At 53.3% G+C, this 22453-nt stretch overlaps 1 protein-coding gene across 1 annotated transcript; it reads left to right on the top strand.

Moving 5' to 3' along the window:
• Nucleotides 1-2946: 2946 nt before the first annotated feature.
• LPIN3 (lipin 3) lies at nucleotides 2947-22004 on the top strand. The gene is made up of 19 exons (XM_065414817.1): nucleotides 2947-3141; nucleotides 3756-3851; nucleotides 4686-4957; nucleotides 5342-5449; nucleotides 6240-6360; nucleotides 7972-8452; nucleotides 9357-9456; nucleotides 10202-10383; nucleotides 10841-10934; nucleotides 11362-11431; nucleotides 12195-12287; nucleotides 15264-15310; nucleotides 15756-15876; nucleotides 16604-16752; nucleotides 16937-17023; nucleotides 19770-19922; nucleotides 20730-20844; nucleotides 20947-21050; nucleotides 21860-22004. The coding sequence occupies exons 1-19, from the start codon at nucleotides 2950-2952 to the stop codon at nucleotides 22002-22004; spliced, it is 2730 nt and encodes a 909-aa protein (XP_065270889.1). The 5' UTR covers nucleotides 2947-2949.
• The last annotated feature ends 449 nt before the right edge of the window (nucleotides 22005-22453 follow it).

Genomic DNA, 22453 nt, shown 5'->3' with positions numbered 1-22453 from the left:
ATGGAATCCATGGGCCCAGAGAGTCCAAGGGGTCATCTGTCACTGCACAACACAAAACCGTTAAACACGGTTTGAGGTTTTGAGGGATGAACTGCCTGCTCGGGTCCATAGCAAATGCACCATCAGAAAATCTTGTTAACCTTTTCTTAAAGACGCAGGAAAAGAAGGAAAAACAGTTAAAGCATTTGTGATGTAATAGGTAGGCCTTTATTTGAACAGTATCATCGCTAAGGCTATGTTCTAGTCCAGATATTTTTAGTAAAAGTCATGGACAGTCACAGGTCACAGCGGGGTTTCAGTGGCGGGGGGGGAGGGGGAGTGAGGAGGCAAGCGGAGGGGATCCCTTGGGGGTACGTCTACGCTGTGAAGTTGTTGACAAAACTTTGTCTTTCACAGGTACTTAAAGCCCCCATTCTCCCCCTCGCTTGAAAGACAAAAGTTTTGGGGGCTGGAAATATTTTGTCAGCAGAAGTGCCGACAAAGAGCATTTACACACACTGACTTTTAGTGACAAGGCTGTGTTGACACAGCCACACTCAGCTGTCTTTTATATTGTAGGAAAATGTGTTATTGGGGTTAAAAACAGTTTCCAAATGACCACCGTTCAGTTCTTCTGTGTACCCAGAAGAAGGAACTGCTAACCTGGCTCAAGGAGGCCCTGACATAGCCAGTGAGTTTATTTCTTGATCTAGTCATTTTATTCAAACCCAGTTTAACTAAACAAGTCTGGCAGGGAAGTCTATGTCAGAAAGGTGTTTAAACTACTGCCTTAATGCAGGCTGTCAATGACCAGCACTTTTGCTAAAGGAGAGATTAGGCGTCAGGTTGTCTCTCTATACAGCATACACTGGACTTCCTGCCACACAGAGGAGAATCTATCTGGCCATTGAGCTATACTTGTTGCCTGTTCAGTTCCCTTGGGGAATGTTATTAGTGCTTTAAGGTGAAAAGGGGAGAGGGTGTCAGGGTGGGGGATGGGGGCAGCAGCAGGGTGAGTGACTATAAAAGGGTTCAAAAAGAACTAGATAAATTCATGGAGGACAGGTCCATCAATGGCTATTAGCCATGATGGGCAGGGATGGTGTCCCTAGCCTCTGTTTGCCAGAAGCTGGGAATGGGCAACAGGGGATGGATCACTTGATGATTACCTGTTCTGTTCATTCCCTCTGGGGCACCTGGCATTGGCCACTGTCGGAAGACCGGCTACTGGGTTAGATGGACCTTTGGTCTGACCAAGTATGGGTGTTCTTATGTTATGTTCTTAAACACAAATTCACAGCCCATGACCTGTCCATGACTTGTGCTATATACCCCTGACTAAATCTTGGTGCTTCTGGGCAGGGGGCTGCCTGGGGGCACCACAGGTGCTCTGGGGCAGGGGGAAGCCCACATGTCCTTGCAGCCCCTAGGTGAAGGCACGGCCAGGGGGGCTCCATGCACTGCCCCCGCCCCAAGCGCCCACTCCACAGCTCCCACTGGACGGGAACCATGGCCAATGGGAGCTGTGGGCACAGTGCCCGCAGGCCGAGGCAGCACGTGGAGCTCCCTGGTTGTGCCTCTGCCTTGGAACATGTTGCCACTTCCGGGGGACATCCCCGCTCCCCCCAAGGTAAGCACCACCTGGAGCCCTCGCCCCCTCCCACACTCCAACCCCCTGCCTCAGCCTTGAGCCCCCTCCCACACCCAAACTCCTGCTGCTGGGGGGGATGGGCACAGTGGCCTGAGACTGCCCCAGCAGTTCCCAGGCCAGCTGCACCAGCCACTGCAGAAGTCATGAAGGTCCCAGAAAGTCATGGAATCTGTGACAGACTCGCAGCCTTACTCATAGCCTTTCCCTTTAGCTGTAGGGTCTCGTAGGGGAAAAAACCCTGTTTGCCGGTCTTTCAAAGATGGTAACTGTCCTGGGGTGAGGGAGAAACAGCAGCTGCTGCTGTTAGTCTGATCCTGTTTCCTTGAAAACAAAACAAGACACACACACACGAAGGGAGAGAAAAGAACAGCAGAGATAGGAAATACAGCTTCTCTCTCTAGTGCTGACTCTCACTTGCAACCTCGCCGCTGAAGTAATGCGGGCATGGCACATGGTCCAATCAGCCTCTCCAAGACCTGACAAACTTGTACCCCAGATTGGGGCTGTTTAGAGCAGTGGTTTTCAACCTGTGATCCGTGGACCCCTGGGGATCTGCAGACTATGCCTAAGATTTCCACTCTAAATATTTTTAGGGGTCCACAAATGAGAAAAGGTTGAAAACCACTGGTTTAGAGCATAGCTTTTAGCTGCCTCTGGTCACGTGCTCACAGCAATGTTGCAAAAAGGGTGGTCTTGGCCAGTTAAGCCAGACTCCTTAATGTAAGGCAAAAAGAGAGGGGAAAGGAAAGCAATAAGGTGGAGAAGAGAAATGACACATGGGGTGGGAGGAGGGAGCAGGGACCCAAGACTCACATTGCAGGTGTTAAGGATTTAGCCAAAGGTGGTGTCACTGATTCTCTTTGTGGCATGGTCTGGTCAGGATGCCCAGGACAGTGTTCCGGGGGATCCCAGCTTCCAGAAAGCAGCAGCCATGTTGAATCTCACCCCTATCTCCCACCTCTGTGTTATGATCTCCCCCCCCCCCCAATTCTCTCTCGAACCCTAAAAAATGGGTGTTGGGCAGCATAGCCCACCCTTCCACTGTTTGTTTTTTTGGTCTACCAATTGGACCTAATTTCCAAAACAGCAATTCTGGGCCACTAGTTTGTTTCCATTTTCCTTTTGTTTACTAGTTGCAATTTTAACCCCCCTCAATAGACCTCCCTTGTTCAGACTAATCCAGTCTTGTGGCTCTAATGCTTGCTGACTTTTATATAAAATGGGCTTTTGTTGATTCTTCTACCTTGGACAGTTTGGTGTACAGGTCCCTCACAGCCCCCTGAGTCTCTCCCCGCTTCCCTTGGTTGCAGTCTCAGACCATGAACTACGTGGGGCAGCTGGCTGAGACTGTGCTGATCACCGTGAAGGAGCTGTACAAGGGCCTGAACCCAGCCACCCTGACAGGATGCATTGACATCATTGTGGTGAGGCAGCCGGATGGCTCTTTCCGGTGCTCGCCTTTCCACGTGCGCTTTGGGAAGCTGGGAGTCCTGCGCTCCAGGGAGAAAGTGGTAAGTGATGCCTCCGGATGGGGTGTGAGCTGCTCGTGCTAGGGAGCACTGGTGTCTACTTGCTTAGGTCCCCTCCATTCTAGTTCTTCCTGAAACTAAGTTCACAGAGGCTGGCTTGAGGGTGGGGGCAGAGAGCCCTGCCATTTGCCTGGGTTGTCACACAGCCCTGGTGCATTGTGGAATGGTTTGCTTTCCCCCTCTCTGAAGCTAGACCATCCTCAGCAGGCTGCTTGGGAGAGTCAGTGTCCCTCACTTATATGTGAGAGGACCTCTGTCCCTCATTTACCAAGTGGCAGGTGGAAGTGAAACAGGTCTGCAGTCTGGGAGGAGCCTTGGTGGGGATAGGTAGCCCCATGAGCTGGGACACTCTCTCCCCAGTTGTTGAGGGGCCTCACTGGGGACTCCTTTGCCAAGAAGAATTCCATCCTCCTCCAAACAAAACTGGTGTCTGCAGCCCTCCTAGTTTTCAGAGGGTTTGGGAGATCCCTGTGGTGGCATGGAAGGAGGTTCCCGGGGAAGATGTGGTTTGGATGGATCTCCCCTCTTGTCTTTATTGCTGGGGAACTGATGGGTGAGTGGATTCCAAGCCCTCTTCTCCCCCTCCCCCTTGTCAGGTTGACATAGAAATCAACGGGGAGCCAGTGGACCTGCACATGAAGCTGGGAGACAATGGAGAGGCCTTCTTCGTCCAGGAGTCAGAGGAGAATGAGGTAAGCCATGTTCTATAGCTGGGAAGAGGTGGATGTACCCACTGAGTGCCCCTGAAATGGCTCCTGTACCTCTTGTCAGATAGCTTTTTTTTTTCCCCCCTGTATTTTCCTGACTTCATGCCTACTGCAAGAGGGATGCAGAGTGGAAGAGGGAAGGACAAGTAGGCTCAGATTGCTGTTCTCCATTGGGGTTGTGCCATTAGCCCTCGCTGGCTGTCGGGGTGTGTCTAGTGCTCTTGCTGTCTCTCCCTCTCCCTCCAGGTATAACACATGGAGAGGTCCCAGTGTCAAGGAGCTTATGATGCAATGTAGATGCGGTCAGGACTGGAGCATCTCCAGGAACAGCACAGTGATTAGCCAACCCCCTTTTTGAGGCTTTATCAATGGTCAGCAGAGAGGTGATCTTGGTGCCTCTGTTGTGCCTGACAATGCCTGGGGTCTTGTGAGGGGATGTCTGTCCTGCTTCGACAACCCCCTCATGCTGACTTTTGGCTGCTGCTAGATGAGACCAACTGACCTAGAGGTGAAAAGGCTGCGTATCCAGTTACCAGTCCCCTGAGCCATTCAGTCCCCTCTGCACCATTAACTTCTTTTTAAGTCTTAATTCCACCTTCTAATTGCATTCAGCCAAGCTGTTGGAAAGTTCCTTTCAAAGTCAGTCTCTGTGGGCCAAGGCTAACAAAGGTGTCCTGGTGTCTATTCCACACGTACCAGACCTGAAGGGATCTTCATTCAAGGACATGACAATTTTGTGATGACATTTATTGTGTAGATTGTCCCCACAGGGCTGGGGTCAAAGGTTAACAATTGTGCCTCTTCCCACCTCTGTTCCAGGAGATGATCCCCTCCTGTCTATGTACCTCCCCTATCCCTCTGGAAGAGAGTCCAGATCTCGAGGCCAAACCATCCCAGGCATCCACTGTGTCTCAGCTCAGCCTGCTTGGAGAGCCAGAAGCATCAGGCTCTGACATGACGTCCCTTCGTAAGAAAAGGCGGCGCAGGAAGAAGCTGAAGCCGAAGGAGGCGGCGGACTCTACTTCAGAAGAGCAGGAAGGGACTGACAGTGAATGGACTCTCGAGGAAAAGCGCAAGCTGCTGACTGCCTGGTGAGCCCTGCCAGGAGGCTGGGTGGGGCTCCTTGGGGGGCTGGTGGACTGAGGCGAGGACACCAGAGTCTGTCACTGACTCCTGGGTGGCACTGAACAAGCTGCTTGCCTAATCGCTGTTTCTCTGTGTAAAATGGAGGTGATTCCACTACCTGCCTCCCAGCAGTGCGGGGTGGTTCATTAGTGGCTAACGTTACTGCAACACCATGGGGAAGTGAAGCCCGTATAAATGCTAAATCTGTATTCCTTTCGCTTTTGGATACTGACGGTCTTGGGTCCTGGCTAGTTCCTTTCTCTGCGCGCGCGTGTGTGTCACTTCGTAATAGGTCCCAATACTGGTACTTCCATCTTCCACTCTACTTTACTTTATTTCTCTCTTCACAGTGATTCAGTTTATTTCTCCTTCACTGACCTCCCGAGTGAGGAAGCTGGGACTGTGCAATCCAAAGAGAGCTACCATTATTCTGATGGGGAGCTGGCTCCGCCACAGAGGTAATAGTCATTTTAAGGCTCCATGAGACGGTGGGGTATATTTGAGGATGGGGTGACTAGAAAGCCGTGTGGAGCAAGGAAGCGGATCTTGGACCATTAAGCTTGCCTGGCCCAATAAGGTGCGAGTGGAATGTAGAAGAGCTAGAAGCCCTACACAGACCCAGATCCTGTGGGCAGAGCTGAGAAGCGGCAAGGACAAATCTGTGTGGATGGTGGTGGTGGAAATTGGGGCCTGAAGGAGTCTCTGGGCTTGTCCACACAGTGAACCAGGGGTGTGTAAATTCTAGTTCCCAAGGGTGCATTGATGTGGTAATGTTTAAAAAAGGCCTACATCAGCGCACCCTTGGGAACTTTTAGTGTGTGCCAGCAGAGTCCATGCAGGCTATTTGGTGTATGACATACTGGTGTGAACTAGAATTTACACCTCTCTGGAGCACACTAACGCACCGTGTTGACAGCCTGCAGAAGCAGTCTGGGCCAATGGCTCGAGCACTGGACTGGGACTTGAGAGACCTGGGTTCTATTCCCAGCTCTGCTACTGATCTGCTATGTGACTTCTGGCAAATCGCTTCCGATGGCTTTGCTTCTCTGTCCTCTCCCATCCCTTGTCAGTCTTGGCTAGTTAGAATGTAAGCTCTCTGGGGCAGGGACCAGCTCTGTGTTTGTACAGCACCTAGCACAGCGCAGCCCTGATCCCAGTTGAAGCCCCTGGTGCTACTGTAATACAAATGTGGATGGGTACTGTGGACGTGGAAAGGGTTCTGCTTGACTTCCTGGTTCTTCTCTGTAGCCTCACTCCAAGCCGTCCGTCTTCCCCCAAAAGTGACTCTGAACTGGAGATCAAACCCTCTGAGCCATCTCTTCTTGGAGCTGAACCCCGCATGCAGTGGACTTGGGGGAGGCTCCCTCAGGTAGGTAAGGGAGAGGGAATGGAGAAAACAATCTCTAAACAAATTTTGCTTTTCGGAAAGACTGGCTGGGGAGAAATTGGCTTTCTGACCACGTGTCGGTGGGCAGCTGGCGCTTGGTCTAGCGAGAGAACATGGCTGTCCCAGGTTTCAGATAGCAGCTTAATTCTTTCAACTCAGCGAAATAGGATCTGTGCTGCAATTGTCTGAAGGCATCTTGGTGTTCTGCATGGGCTATTCTGGAGCAATGGTCGGGGGGTGGGATATGTCTCTTACATTTCTTATCTCTAGTATGTCTGACTCACTTGGTCTTGGTCTAATGCTTAGTCCCAGCCTTGCTTTAATATAAATTAAAATCTAACCCATAGACTGAGAGTCAGAACTGAGTCTATGTAAGTGCCTATGTTACGCAGAATATTGTCCCTGTAGCTTGAACTCTAGAGCAGATCCTACAGAATAGCACTAGTATGGTGCTTCCTTCTCTTGGCTGCCCACTGTGGCTGCGTCTACCGGTTAGGTTTTTGTTGGTAGACCCCCTCACTAGCCAGAAGAGAACAGCCTGATGGGCCATTCACTTGTATACACATCAAGCCCATGGGGAGGGAGGGATGGTGACAGGCAACCTTAATTCTGGCATCCTTGAGTGCTTAACTTTGCAACCTTGAATGTTCTCTCATGTATTTTCTGTGTAATATGTGCACATGGGCTTGTTCTTGATAACCAGTGGAACTGAGGTCTGTCTTCTTTGATTATCTGTATATGTGACATGGAGCCTTCTGCAGTGTGGTGGTATAAGGGCTAGTCTATACACGCCCCTTGTGCTCTACCTAGCTCTGTCTGAAACTAGTATGGTTAAAGCAGCACTGCCCGCCCCATTGGGTGATGCAGTTATACTGGGATAAAGGTGCTTGGACTAGTATAGCTTATTACTGTAAATATGATACAGCAACTTTCCTTTGCTTTCCATAGTGCCAGAATCCAGGGGGAGCAGGTGCTTTGGGGTTAGAAGGTACTTGGTGAGCTCCCATCACTGGTATAAGTTCCACAGAGCATCCGCTAGTTCAGTGGCTCTCAACCAGAGGTCCGGGCCCCACTAGGGGGCCACGAGCAGGATTCAGGGGGTCCCCCAAGCAAGGCCAGCATTAGACTCACTGGGACCCAGGGCAGAAAGCTGAAGCCCCACTGCATGGGCCTTGATTCCCACCACCCGGGGCTGAAGCCAAAGCTTGAGCAATGTAGCTTCACAGGGGGCCCCTGTGGCATGGGACCCCGGGCAATTGCCCTGCTTGCTGCCCCCTAATGCCAGCCCTGAGTTTTATATGCAGAAAACCAGTTGTTATGGCACAGGTGGGCGGTGGAGTTTTTATAGCATGTTGGGTGGGGGGAGAGCAAGGAGCTCAGAAAGAGAAAGAAAGGTAGACAACCCTTGTGCTAGCTATTGCCTCTCTTCTTCTTCACGCACTCCATGCGGATACCATTCCAGCTGGGGCCTAGAATACACATGGGAGGGAAAGGATGCCATTTGGAGGAGAATTTTTGCCTTTCCTTTTGAAGGGCTGATCCTTGGGTGTGGGAGGAGTAAAAACCAAACCCTCTTTCCTTCCCCCTCTTAAGGTGAGTAAATTGGAGCGAGTCGAACCAGTCAAGTCCACTGTGACCATCACCACAACAACGACCGTCCCAGTGAGCCAGGCAACCCACTTCCAAGCCATCACGGCAGGTTTGGAAGGCGACTTGAGAACAGCAGACTCCTGGGATACGTCTTGTTCCTCCACCACACCTGTAATTAGGCCAACGCCCGTCTTCCAAAATGGGAATGGCCCCCCTGTGCTGAAAGACCAGCCCTCGGCAGAGTCTGCAGCCGCGGTGGGGAGTGCGCCTGAGACCACCCTGCCCCAAATAGGAGAGCAGGGAGCACAGGAACAGTCAGTGGGAGAAGCTGTGGAAGGAGAAGAGAATGTGGTGAAGAATCAGCAAGCCCTAGAGCTGGATCCCTCTTGCGTGCGGGCAGCCCCAGCCCCAAGACAGGCTGGTTTGGAGAGAATGGAACCCAGTGATAGCCCAGGAACCAAACCGGAAAGCCCAAGGAGGCAGGGTGAGCAGCAGGTTGGACGGTGCAGAATGGAGACTGTTATAGCTCTGGTTATGGGATTAGGCCGCCTGGCTTAGAGCTGTGCGTCTGTGATCCACATCTTGCATCCGGGCCTGCCCCAGGTGTCTCTTCCGAGTATGCAGGAGGCCCTTGTGTTTTGGGAGTGGGGTGTTCATTCTGCAGCTCCCCTGCCCAATGGTGCACCACGCTCCCTATGGCACTCCTGGGAAGGTGTGTGCTCTCTGGCTCCCCCAGTGGCAAACACTCTAATCCAGTTTCTCTCCACCTGCTTTGCAAGCCCCAGAGCAACATGCACCTCCAACTCCCCTCTTTCAGTTGGCAACTCCCCTCCTGCATCCCAAATACCTGTCCTCTCCCTTACCTATTCACTTCCCAAAGCCTCCCTTATCCCTCAAATACTCCATGTCCGTTGCCTAAGTCTCCTGGCCTACGCACCTCACTTTGTGCAAGTCCAGCAGGTCTCTGGCTCTGGCTTACTCTGTCTTCTCTTCCCTTTTGTGGCTGACACTAGCTATACAGAATCCCTGCTCAGCTGTGTTCCTCGCTGTCCGTCCTCTGACATATTCAAGGATATTGGGTTTCTAACACTTAAGTGACACTGAGCCACAGCTTACTTTTTCTGTGGGATGAATCCAGAGCAACATCAACAGAGGGTGAAAATAGATGCATCAGTTTTCCTTTTTGCTTTATAGTTGGCTTCACTTCTAGGTTCTCCTGCACTAGCTCTGTGTGTCCTGCAGTCTTTGCAACACCATGTTGGTCTAGCTGAAGTCTATTTCAATGGGAATTTTAAAGTCTTTGTGGGGAAATAGTTTTGGCACTTCTGTAAGAGCTTGATGGATTGGGGGGAAATGCTGGTCTCACTGTATGTCTGTCTGTGTTTGAGGTTCCACAAAGAGAAGCCCTCACCTGGGTCCCAGCGACATTTACTTGGAGGACCTCCCCAATCTGGACGAGGAGCAGGTGGCCCTTTATTTCCCCAAAAGGTATGGCCTTTGTTAAGCTGGTTTCAGAGCAGGGTGCGGCCACCTTCTTGGCCCAAGAGGGATTTTGATTCCTTGCAGCCAGAAAAGATTGTTCTATTAACTGACGTGGAGGGAGTGAACACTGAAACAACGTGTTGGAGGTAACTGGTCCAGATAAACTCTCTGCGGTCCTAGCTACGCTGAGCACCGTTCCATCCTGCAATATAGATGGGCCTGGAGAGTGTTTAATGGCCTTTCTTAGTATAACTAATCTCAGGGCAGTCTAGCTTCTACTTTATGCCAGAACCGCACTCGTACTACAACAGGCATACAGTGTGGGCTGTTCATTAGCCCAACCCCCTTTCTTCTGGGGTTTGCCTTAATTTTTAAGGATCTCTTATTTTAAGACCGGTTTGTACTTGCAGACTTACATCTTAGGCCCAAGTTGCTTCCTGAGAGGGCTGCTTGGGACTTCTCCCAGCAGGAGATCGTGTTCAGCTGTGGAGACCACCCTCACCCCAGTCCCCTGGTCTGGCTGCCAGGGAGTCAGCAGAACAGCTCTGCACCTCTGTGTGGAATTCAATGGCCTGATGAGTTCGGAAGGAACTCCTGTTGCCTATTCATACCAATGAAACCTGGTCTCACAGTTTTGGTTCAAAAATGTGCCTCCAGAGGAGATAAGTTCAGTTCCCACACTCGGGTGGCCAGGGTGTATCTGACTTGGTGACTCACGCAGCATTGTCACTATTTCTTCTGTTGTTGACAGTGATGTGGAACCGGGTTCAAAGTCCTCGACTGATCCCAGCAGCCCTGGCCATACCCGACTGCTGGCTGGTCCTACAGCCGATGGAGGCACCGATAACTTATCCGACCCCACTCATGACCTGACGCACCCCATCGCGCTGTCCCTATGTGGCGGTCTCGGGGACAGCAGAGAGATCTTGCACAGTAGGTACAAGCGGGAGGGATGAACCTGCTATTAATTTTCAGAGCACACCACTGAGGGTGTCCTCCTTCTCCAGGGGCAGAGCTTATTGTGCTGGGACAGCAGCTGGCTCTGCTACAACCAACCCCGCCCCTATTCCCATTCTCCCCTCCTTGGCAGGAACAGTATGTAGCTGTCTAAGAGGAGGTACAGTACAGATAGGGAGCAGACCAGCTGCCGGGCTATGGAAGAGGGGGAGCGTCTGCAGGACCCATTCAAGTGACTAAGGAGAGGTGGTGCCCAGCAACACAGATGTCTAACAGCTTCCTATGAGGAGGTCTAGGACTCCTATCCTGACAGCCATTAAAGAGCTGCTTATGTCCCCCCTCTGGTTCACATAAGCTTAATGCTCTAGTGAGGGACTGCTCAGGTGCTGGCTTGCTGGTATTTCATCTCTCCCCATTCTCCTGTTTCTGCTAGAGAAGTTCATGGAGCACATCATCTCTTACCAGGAGTTTGCTGAGAACCCAGAAGTCCTCGATGACCCAAACCTGGTGATACAGATCCACAAGAAGTGAGTAGTCTGCTCTTCTGGCTTGGCTTCTCCTAGAGCTGGTGACTTTTTTAAATTTTTTTTTTTATATATTCCCCTTGTGCCAAAGAAACCTCTCTCCAAGCGTCCATGACTGATGTCGATGGCTATTTGTATTGTAGTACTGTCTAGGCTGGGATACATGGTGCTTGCTGGCTGCTCTGTGGGACGTAGACACAAAACCATGACCTAGCTATTGAGAGGTTCAAAATGGTGGAGAAACCCTCTGCAGCCAGCATGATCTGAAAATGGCTCTTTGCTGCCCTTGCACCAAATATATACTTGTTCTCTGCTACTTCACTTGCTGTGTTTTCCCTTTCCAGGCAGCCTCCCCATGCCTAGCCACCACCCTCCTGAGGCTTTAGCTCTTCGTGTGCAATTGCCTTCCTCTACTTCTTGTGTCTTTCAGATACTATAACTGGGCAGTGGCTGCTCCCATGATCCTCTCCTTGCAGGCATTCCAGAAGAACGTTCCCAAGGTAAATGGCAGAAACACTGCATTCCTCTGACCCTGCAGAGTCCCTTACCCTTAAGGGAATTATATTCCTGTGCTAATAGTATTTATCACCCAAGGGTCCCAGGCGCTCTGCCAAGCCTCAGAACCTCACTGTGTAGTGAGTAGCTGTAAAAGCTCATATGCTATATAGATGGGGGTTGGGAAGGGACTGAGGCACAGAGAGACTAAATAAGTGTGGGGCAAAGTCGGGGTGGGAGCCAAGAACCCTGACTCCCAGTCCCCTCCTTCCCTGACCACAAAAGTGCATCAATTGTCCTTTCCTCGCTCAAACACGCAAAGTCCAGAACTGCACTTTGGTGTAGAAGTGCCCAGTGTCCGTACCTACATGTCGCTCTGAGTGCCCAAACATGGCAGTTGGGAAATGCAGCTTTCCCTTGTCCCCTCGACAAAAGGCCAATTCGGTGACATCTGCCTGGGGACAGGGCTGAGCTGGACACCCCTGACCTCTGGAAGAATTCAGTCTGCTCTGGCCTTTTTGTCCGTTGGCCTCAGCTTCTAGTAGAGATGGGTTGTGGTGATGAGGATGGGTTGGGGAGGAAGCTGAACGAAGGTCAATGCTGTGAATTTTCCCCTCAGCCTATGTTCAGTGCTTGGGCAGTGGCCTGGCTGTTGCCATCCTGAGGTAACTGGGTGACTATGCCCTGTGAACGTTCTCCAGTCTTGGGCTCAGACAGGACTTGCTGTGCAGCAGGAGTTGTCCCTCTTAAACTCTCCCATCTTCACAGAGCACCATTGACCGGCTGGTGAAGGAGAAAATGCCCAAGAAGAGCGGCAGGTGGTGGTTTTCCTGGCGGAGGAGAGACTTGACTGCTGAGGAGGTATGTGTGCGGTGGCTGTGACTGAGCAGAGACTGAATAGCTTCTGCGTTCTCCTGCCCAAGCCAAATCACAACAGGGCATTGGAGCTAAGCTGAGGTGGAGACTGGAGACAGTAACATCTGAAAATAGGGGTCATGTGTCCTTGGCACTGCGTGGTGTCTCCAGAACCCCAATGCTGCTGGAAGTTAGTGGCTGTAGTGTGTCTGGTGAAGATATTCTAGGCTGAGGGAAGAGATCTCTCCCATCTGCATAAGAAATTCACCTCCATGAGAGGCAGTAGCTACGTTGGCGGGAAAAGCTCTCCTGTGGACATAGCACTGTCTACACCGGCACGTAGGTTAGTGTCACTTACGTCGCTCAAAGGGGTGGCTTATTCACACCCCTAAGCGACATAAGTGACACTGAAGTAAGTGGTGTGGTAGACCTGACCCTAGTGCCTGAGCTGTTAGCAGGGCCGGCTCTAGGTTTTTTGCCGCCCCAAGCAAAAAAATTGTTGGCTGCCCCCCCCCCCTGCCCACCAGTGGCCCCCCCCCACCCGCACCCCCTGCCGCCCCAGCGCTGGGCTCTCTTTGCTCCACCCCCAAACATGGGATCCGCTACCAGCACACGGTGGCCAAGCCCTGGCCCAGCCGTGACTCTGTCCCCATGAGGGTGGAGCTGCGCGGGAGTACTTCCAGGTGGTGGTGTGGCTGCGGGGCGGCATGGAGAACACGGCCCCCTCCCTGGGCTTCGCGGCGCTGCTGGTGGCCAAGGTGGATCAGTTCGTGCTCACCCCTGACATGCTGGCAGCCGAGGACTTAGAGAGCCCCCCCAGACCTGCTGCTCTTCAGCCTCACCGTGCCCTGGCCCAGCCCCGGCAGGTGGGAAGGCGAGGATCTCCGGCTGCGGGGCTACCTGCTCAGCACTGACGAACCCAGCCGGCCGCTCACCTCTTCACACACTCCAGGAGCCCCTCTCGCCGCCGCTGCAGCCCGGGCTCGGCTCCAGGGGACCCCGCTTCCCTCCCTCCCTCCCCGGCTCCTCACACACTCTGGGCAGGGCTGCCCAGAGAATTCAGGGGGCCTGGGGCAAAGCAATTTCAGGGGCCCCTTCCATTAAAAAAAAGTTGCAATACTATAGTAACATGTATTTGGAAATGTAAAAAATAACTAGTGAAATACATTCAAAAATTAATTTGCAATAATTTGAAAATACACTAAATACATTATTTAAAAACATTAAATGCTTTAATGGTATGTATACATTTGCAATTACATAATGGGCTGTTGCTGGGTGATGGTTGGTGCCAATGGGCTGTCGCTGCCTGGGGGTGGTGCTGCTGTTGCCCAGGGCTGGGTGGGGAGCTGGGCTCTGGGTTGGGGGGTGCCCGGCTCACAGGGGCTGGGCTCAGGGCTGTGGGGAATGGGGTCGGGGGGTGCCCGGCTCACAGGGGCTGGGCTCGGAGCTGGGGGTCTGGGCTGTGGGTGGGATGGGGTCGGGGGGGGGGAGAGTGCCCGGCTCAGAGGGGCTGGGCTTGGAGCTGGGGGTCTGGGCTGTGGGGGGGATGGGGTCGGGGCGGGGTGCCCGGCTCAGAGGGGCTGGGCTCGGAGCTGGGTCAGGGCTGTGGGGAGGATGGGCTCGGGGGGGTGTCCGGCTCAGAGGGGCTGGGCTCGGAGCTGGGGGTCAGGGCTCTGGGGGATGGGGTCGGGGGTGCCCCGGCCCCTTACCATGCCGCTTACCCCTCTCCCAAACATCGCTGCAGCCACCAGGTGTCTCCAGCGAGGCCTGAGTTCCCGCCGCTCGGCCGCAGCTTGCAGCCCCGCCCCCTTACCGGCTGAGACGCCGGGGGATGGGGGAAGACGGAGGCGGGGGGAGCCTTGGACATACTCATGGGGGGGCCCCTGTGGGGCCCGGGGCCTGGGGCAAATTGCCCCACTTGCCGCCCCCCCCCCGGGGCGGCCCTGACTCTGGGAGCCCCTTTCGCTGCCGCCGCAGCCTGGGCTCGGCTCCAGGGGACTCCGCTTCTCTCCCTCCGCGCTCCTCACACACTCCGGGAGCCCCTCTCGCTGCTGCCGCAGTCCGGGCTCGGCTCCAGGGGACTCCGCTTCTCTCCCTCCACGCTCCTCACACACTCCGGGAGCCCCTCTCGTGGGCTGCAGCAGCCGCGAGAGGGGCTCCCGGAGTGTGAGAGGAGCGGGGGGCGGGGAGGGGGAAGGGAAGCAGGGCCCGGGATGCAGGGAGGGAGATGGGGGTCCTGCTGCCGCGCCGAGTGTCCCCAGGGCAGCGCGGCGTTTCCCGAGTGGGCTGTACAGGGTGCCACCGGGCTGGGCAGGGGGTGCGGATCCCAGCTCACACTGATAGGGCGAGTGGCTAGGCCAGGGCCGGCTCCCGGCAATGCCGCCCAAGCAAAAAAATAAAAAATAAAAATAAAAAAGGGGAGCCGGAGTGCTGCCTCTTAGAAAGTGCTGCCCCAAGCACATGCTTGGAGGGCTGGTGCCTAGAGCCGGCCCTGGCTGTTAGTGTGGCACAAACTGCTGGAGCTCCACATGTAAGAGCATGAACCCTGGAGTTGGGTGGTGTGCCTGGAATTACTCCCACAAGAATTTGCAGTTAACAAAACTAAAAGGAAATGTGCATGGGGGGTGGGGGGGGGGGCAGAAGAGGGGCTCTGCAATAGCAGGTGAAGACCACAAGGTATTGGACTGAAATCAAGGTAGGCACTGGCTCCTTAGGGTAGGAAAGGTAGCCCCCATGGGGGCCAGATCTTCATTCTCCCCTTCCCATTTTGTGTCCCAGAGCTGGGGTTGGGTAAGACTTCTCCCCCCCACCCCACTAGGTGCTGGTGGGTTTTGTTGTGAGCCTCTTTCCCCTCATGGTGAAGAGCTATCCGGTACCGCTCTGACAGCCAGCCAAGCAGGTAGCCTTTACTCCTGGCCTCTGAGCTCCCAATGGGAATCTATCTAAAGGAGCTAATGGTAGAAATGCCTGTGTCCACAGCATGAACCCAGCGCAGGAGAACTGGAGCAGGGCTCTACCCCACAGAGGTAAGCAGCCCTCTCGTGCTAGTTATCGGTCTATGGTGGAGGCTGGGCTGATCTTCTCCCTCCTTTCTATTAAGTGAATTGCTCTTCCCGATGGCTACCCCTGTCTGTGAGAGTGGTGGGGGCCCCCTTTGTAGCCTCGAGAGGGAAGAGGGGGTGTGTAATGTTGGGGCATTCAGCTCCTCATTATATCCTGACCCCATGCACCTGAAGCTCTGGAGACTCCAGTCCCTATGACAACCCCAGTCAAGGCCCCCCACCCCCACTTCACGATGCCGGCCCATCTACCCGAGCAAGGCTGGTCATACTTCTCTGTAGCCTGGGCTCACTCTCTCCAGTACATGGATGGGGTTTTTTTGTGCTGGTAGCTGTGGCTTGAGTCGGGGCTCCTGTTGCTGCTGCAGTGAAACAGCCTCGTTTCTCTCTCTCCATTTCCACGTGGGTGTAGGAGGAAGATGGATCCTTCATCCAGTGATGAATCCATATCCCCGGTGTCGAGCCCTGATGCCACCGTGCAGAAATTTCTTCCCACCTACAAGAAATCCCTGAGGCTCTCTTCAGATCAGATTGTATGTGTGTGTTCTCCGCTATCAAGGCTGAAGGGGAGGAGATCCGTCTCTCTCTGAAACTGAAGAGATGGCCCTTCAAATAGGGCTGCCACTACCTAGGAGCATGCTAAAGGGATGATCTGCAGTGGGGCCAAGATATTAATGCTCCTAAAGGGCTTAAACATCTTGTTCTAGGCCTAAGATCACCTTAGATCTTGCTAGCTTAAGCAGGGTCAGGTATGGTCACTAGTTGGGTGGGACATTTTCCTTGAAGGTCTAAGTGGAATCAGTTGGTGGGGCCCCTCTCCCTCTGGGTCGGCACTGGTCGGGGGTTCTGGGCTGCAGGAGTATCTCTTGGCTGAGATGTGAAAAAGAGGTCCTGATCACTGGTGCGTAGAAAGACCCTATAGGGGTGTCTTGACCAAAATCCAACCCTAGTCGTTAGTCTTCATGCCTGAAATTCCCCCTGTGGCTTCAACTGGATACAGTTCTCTTCCTGCAAAAACTGTTCTGTATGCCGCTGCTTAATGTGTGCTGTTAAACAGCTACTACAGTCTGCCCTAGGAACAGCTGCACTTCAGAGGGGTTTGACATGGGGGGTGTGCACACATGTAAAATCGCACAGAACGTCTCCTCCAACTGAAATGTGTTGGGGTGGAATACGTGTTCACCCAGGTAGTATCGCATAGGGTCCTCTGGGGAGAGGCGCTGCACGAATATCCACGTGTCTTCTCCCCTCTCACTGTAGAAGAGACTGAACCTGCAGGATGGCCCCAACGAGGTGGTGTTCAGCGTGACCACTCAATACCAGGGCACGTGTCGCTGCGAGGCCACCATCTACCTGTGGAACTGGGATGACAAGGTGGTGATCTCTGATATCGATGGGACCATCACCAAGTAAGGGTCCCTCCTCTGTGTTGTCTGCAGGGAGAGCACATGTCATTAAATGCCTTGTGTACGTGGCCATGGGCCTGTCCCAGAGGGTACCATAAGCCTACCAATGCCTGGAGGCCTGTTGTCAAACCAGCTGGGAATCGCATAACTTTAAGGGTGTATTTTTAACCTCCTCTTCTCCTTCTAGGTCTGATGCTTTGGGTCACATTTTGCCGCAACTGGGAAAAGACTGGACTCACCAGGGCATTGCCAAACTCTTCCATAAAATCCACATGTAGGTATCAAATAAGTTAAAGCTTTAGTCAGGTACCTGGCAGGGGCCCTGCCCAGATGGACTGAGATGTGGGACCCCAGGATCAGGGCCCTCTTATGGGGAAGGGGCCCATCCTGCATTTAGCTTCTGTCTCCTTCTGTGTGGTTATGTTAAACCTTTTCTCTCCCCCAGTGCTGCTGGGGGAAGGTGGCGGGGCAGAGCTGGAGCTAGCATTTCCTCTGACCTGTGCCTAGTAGCCATTCTCTCCTTCCCATCCTTACTTGCATTACACATTGGGGGGGGGGGGGGGAAACGGACTGACTGCAAATGCCCTTAAAAGCCACAGTAGAGTTTTGCCCAAGGCCTTATCAGTCAGTGACTTTGCAGAGCTCTTTGTTTTGACCCTGAGGCTGGGGACATAGGAGGCATAAAGACCTTCTCTAATGGAGGACCCTGTGTTTTGACCAATTTAGTGTTAAACTTCTCTGCTGTCGTTGGCACTGTGGGGTTAATGGCTCCAAGGCTCCTCATCCCTGCTTCAGTCCTTGCCATCCAGGCTGCACGTTGGCAAGGAAATGACCGAAGAGGGTCATGGCTCTACCAGTGTTTGCGAGCGCGGTCAGCTGAGCTGTCCGGGTGACTGACGTGCTAAGCAGCGATGCTGATCCTTTCTGTGAAGGAGAGGCTGCTTTCTGTTTCTCCAAAAGGTGCCTTCCAGGGGACTCCATCTCCTGTTGGGAATTCCTCAGTCAGACCGTAAATAAGCCTCACTCGCTTGGGTAGATATCCAAGGAGTTCTCTGGAAATCGTAAGAATTGGCAGGCCAGTTCAGAGCAATGGCCCCTTGGCTCAATATCCTTTCTCTGACAGTAGCCAAACCCAGCTGGTCCCGGGGAAGAAACCTTGTAGGTGGCAGTTAAGGGATGACCAGCCAACAGGAAAGCTAGCTATTAGAGATTAAGAGGAAGAAGACAATATAACTGGTCATGGAGATCTGCAAAGCTATGGGGTGCTCTACAACCCACTTAGTATGGACCTTGCCTCACAGAGTTGAGAGGCTAACTGGGCCAAATGCAGGCCTATGACAGAGGCCTTGCTGAGGAAGAGGGTGTGGGAAGGCTTCCTGGAAGAAGAGGTTTTGGAAGAGGATTTGGTAGATGGTTGGGAGGCGGGGAGAGGCTCGGAAAACATGCTGTGACTTGAGCAGCCTCCTAAGGGGCATTGTGGAAGGACACCTAGGCAAATGTAGGAGACTGGCTAGCGGATTAGGGAAGCATGTGATGTTGTCTAGAAGGCCACAGTCCTCGAACAACTTCTGTGATTTCCACATGTAAAGGGGAGCAATTGGCTCTAAGGCCTCCCTCACCTATGTTCACCTGAACTGGTCAGTAGCAAGTCTCTTGAATTGGGACCTGCAAATGTAACTGTGTTTAAAATGACCTGGAGAATGTTTGGTTTTAACTAAGCTAAATCTGGTTTAAGGTTGTCTTGTGCATTCTGTCAAATAGAACAGCACTCCTGTCACGCTCCATCCCTGGTGGTGCCCCTATGGGGGTGGCTTTTCAGTTGGCCAGAGTATTCCGATGCTGATATTTCCTTGTGTGATCTCTGAGCCACCACTGTGGGGTGCTGTGTACCTGTTGTTGGGTGTACTTGAAGCTGCAGTGAGCCTGGCTGACTTCAGAATATTTCCTCTATTGGTGAGCAAGGCACAAAGAGGAAACCGTAACCCTCTCCATGCCTGGAAGAGGTGAGCCCCACTTCACTTGCATACTGTCCTCCCAAGGGGCTGCTGGGATAGATGAATAACTGAGCCAGAGAGGGGGGAGTTTGCACCCTGCCCCTCTTGCCTTTATACCTGGTCTACTGAATAAGAGAAACCAACAGACACCTGAATCTCCTGGTTGGCCTCCCCTGCCTGCAGCTCCCCTCTTGAACCAGATGCACACATGTGACCTCGTGTGCTAAGCTGGGGGGAAACTCCTGGAAGTCGACTAAATCTCCCCTGCACTAAGTTAATATTTACGTAACTCAAAGCAATAACTAGGTATCCTTGTGCAGCCAGCTGAGTGGGTTCTTCAAGAGCATGTGCCAAGCTCTGGTTGATGTGCTGGGAGTGGCAGGAAGCTCACTAAATACTGTTAAGCCTGGTTAGAGCAGTAGGTAGCCACTGGGCACCCTGGTGTGCTCCCGTTTTTTCCACCTGCTGAGCGTTGCATCTGGCTTTGCCTTCCCATGCTCTAGCTAGCAGAGGTGCCAAAGGATGATGGGAGGCTGTTCTCCGTGCCTGGGTGGTGCTGGGAAATCACCTGGAAGCCGCCTGGGTTGGAGTGCAGCGCCTGTGGCGGTGAAAGGCTGAGGGCTCTGGGGTGAGCCCATGTCGAGCCACCTCTTGCAGATCTGCCAAAGCACCTCCAGGACTGGAGCTGGCAGTGAGGAGAACCTGCTGCCTGTGTGGCTGCTCTGGGATGAGCCCACTCATGATCTCTTCCTATGGAGCCTGGACCCGAGTGCCCTGCGTTGAGCGGACAGAGCACCCGAGCCCATGGAGAGCAGCGTTGCCAGATGTAATCAGTGGTCCCTTGTGCATGGGGTGGTGGTGGCTGTGCATGCCTGTTGTGGGGTGCAGGGAGCAGGAATTGGGGTTATTCAGTCTCCAAACCCCAGCATGTAGGTCCCACCTCCTTGTGGCAGTGGCAAGGGACATAATGAAGCTGCAGCTTGCTCAGAGACAAGTCTCTGCCTGGTTCTACCTTCTCTGTTCTAGGAATGGCTACAAGTTCCTCTACTGCTCATCCAGGGCCATTGGCATGGCGCACATCACCAAAGGATACCTGAAATGGGTCAAGGACCAGGGCTGTGCCCTCCCCAGGGGGCCCATCCTGCTGGCCCCCAGCAGCCTGTTCTCAGCCTTTCACAGGTAGCTCTTCTCTGCCATGTTGTGTGTTACCCCCCGGGACAGCTACGCTTGGGTTGGCACCCACGTGGCTTTGAAACTCCCGGCCAAACATCTCCCTGGGGGTGTTCAGCCTGTCTCTGCTTTAATATCCTCTGCACACACGCTCTCCCCGCCGCCCCATGTAATGGGACTTAGATGCTGTAATCCACCCATCTCCGTCACATCTTAACCCAAACACTGGCTTCACTGTGGGTGTAGCCCTATCCCTGCACAAACAGGCTTTATCCTCATCAGAGGGGCCTGTTCCCTGGGATTGGGTCTCTTAGCCACTCCTCTCAGGATGCTGGTAATGGCTTTAATACCAAGCAATTCATTAAAGTCTGCAGCATGGTCCTGGCTTTAGAAAGCATCTGCCCCCTGGCTCCTCTAGTCTCGCCCCCAGTGGTGTTTGGCACTGTGCTGCTAAGCAGAACTGCCCCTTGTTCTGGGACTTCCCCTTCCCCTGTAATAGGAGGGGTGCGGTGCCCCCATTGCGTCTCCAGATGTGCTTGCTTTGATTGGCTGATGGCAGTCTCCCCCAGGGGAGGGGGATAGTGAGTGGGGGTTGGGCTCCTTCACGTCTCTTATCACCTGTATAGTCTCAGCCTTCCAGATAAGGTAGGGGGAGAGGCTGGGACTTCCCTCCTAGGATGGGCCGACTGCTGCCCCTCGACTCTTCGCCTGGGGGATCCTGGAACAAGGGAGTGCAATGAAGTCCTGGCTGTCCTAGATCCTGGACCAGCCTGGCTCTGTAGCTCCTGACCTGACCTCCCACCCCTCATGTTTCAGGGAGGTGATAGAGAAGAAGCCGGAGATATTCAAAATCGCCTGCTTGACAGACATCCGAAACCTATTCGGCTCCATGGGGCAGCCCTTCCACGCCGCCTTTGGGAACAGAGTCCATGTGAGTGCCATCCTCCCTGCTGGGGGGAAGGGGGGCAATCCTGGGGGGGGACAGACAGTGCTTCCTTGGCTCTAACTGGTCTGGTTGATCTTTCTCGGGCAGGATGTCGACGCTTACAAGCAAGTGGGGTTGTCGGAGTCTCATATATTCACAGTGAACCCAAAGGGGGAACTGATACGGGAGCTCACCAAGAACCAGAAATCCACGTAAGCCTACCTGTCTACTGTACTGTCTCTCTATACCATAGGCTGCCCCTACTACCATCTTCCCCTCCCTCCTCAACTATCCAGGCTGCTTCTGACCCTGTCTTCCACCCCCCGCCCCTCGGCTCTTCCTAGCCTAACCTGGACTGTGGGGAGGCTACTATGGTCCAGCTTCTGCATGGCTCATATGGAGAAGCTCATACCAATAACATTCTGTGGCAGGTTCCAGGGGCCCTACCTGGATGATCCCTGATGAAATAGGGGTTAATGCCAGCTCTTTGTCCCTCTCCTCTTGCACAGGGGAAGGGTTAGAGGAGTAGCTGCTTGGGGGGGGGGGGGGGGGGGGAGGGAAATGCCTTTGAGAAGGTTGGGCTCCACAGTCAGCATCCTAGGAGTAGGTTGAACCCCAGCAAGGAAGTCTTATTTGCCTGTGGCTAACAAACATGACTTCCTTCCTTCCTTCCTGTACAGGGCTTTCCCTAGAGAAAAGGCCTCTCTGACTTGAACTGTCTCCTGCAGAGTTAGTCCACCAGATTTCCTATTACCACTGGCACTGTTGTGGTAGCCGTGTTGTCGGCACTGGGGTGGTGGGTGGGCCACAACGGCATGCCAGTGAGCAAGAAAGCCTGTGCAGCATACGTGGCATGAGAAGCTAGTGCACTCCAGGTCTGAATGGGCCTAGTCACAACGCATCGTTGGCCGTGGAATAGAGTGCGCCTTGAGCACCTTTTGGTGGCTCATGTGCCTGGATGAGGGCTGAGGAGGAGAAACGTGGTCTCATAATCCTGTATGTTGATCCTTTTTCCTTGTAGGTATGAACGGCTGACTGAGCTGGTGGAGCTAATCTTCCCCCCGGTAGGCCAGGGTGTTAGTGTTGCTTTGCTGTGGCCAGAGTACAGCCAGTTCTCCTACTGGAGGGCTCCACTGCCGCTCATTGACATAGAAGATCTTGCCTGACTCGCTGGAGAATGGAGACCTGGTGAGGATGGACAACCTGCCAGGCCTCGATACAGCAGCCACTGCCACCTCCTGCCTATTCTTCTGCTGCTAAGGAGTTTCATTTAATAAACCCTGGACACCTTCTGGACTGTGAACCCCCTCTTCAAGGGGGAGTGGTGGGGTTAATCCAGCTTTTGACTTAAAGCTTGTTTATTCAGTAGGAATTGGATGTTTTTCCTGTAAACCAGAAACATGCTTGAGGTTCTTGTAGGTTTGAAATGACTTGTTGGTTTTAGGGGTGGTCTACGGGTGGGTCTTCACTCTGACTGCTGCTATTTACAATTTTGCTGATGCTCACAGCCTGTCTTAATGGCTACCTACGATGTGGCTGTTTCGAGGGGAGGGTCCCCCATCCTAATCTACCCAACAACCAATGAGAGTTCAGAGCTTGGATCAGCTGAGGGGCA

This window comes from Emys orbicularis, chromosome 12, assembly GCF_028017835.1.
Source record: "Emys orbicularis isolate rEmyOrb1 chromosome 12, rEmyOrb1.hap1, whole genome shotgun sequence".
Taxonomy (NCBI): Eukaryota; Metazoa; Chordata; order Testudines; family Emydidae; genus Emys; species Emys orbicularis.
This window is presented reverse-complemented; position numbering and strand designations above follow the sequence as displayed.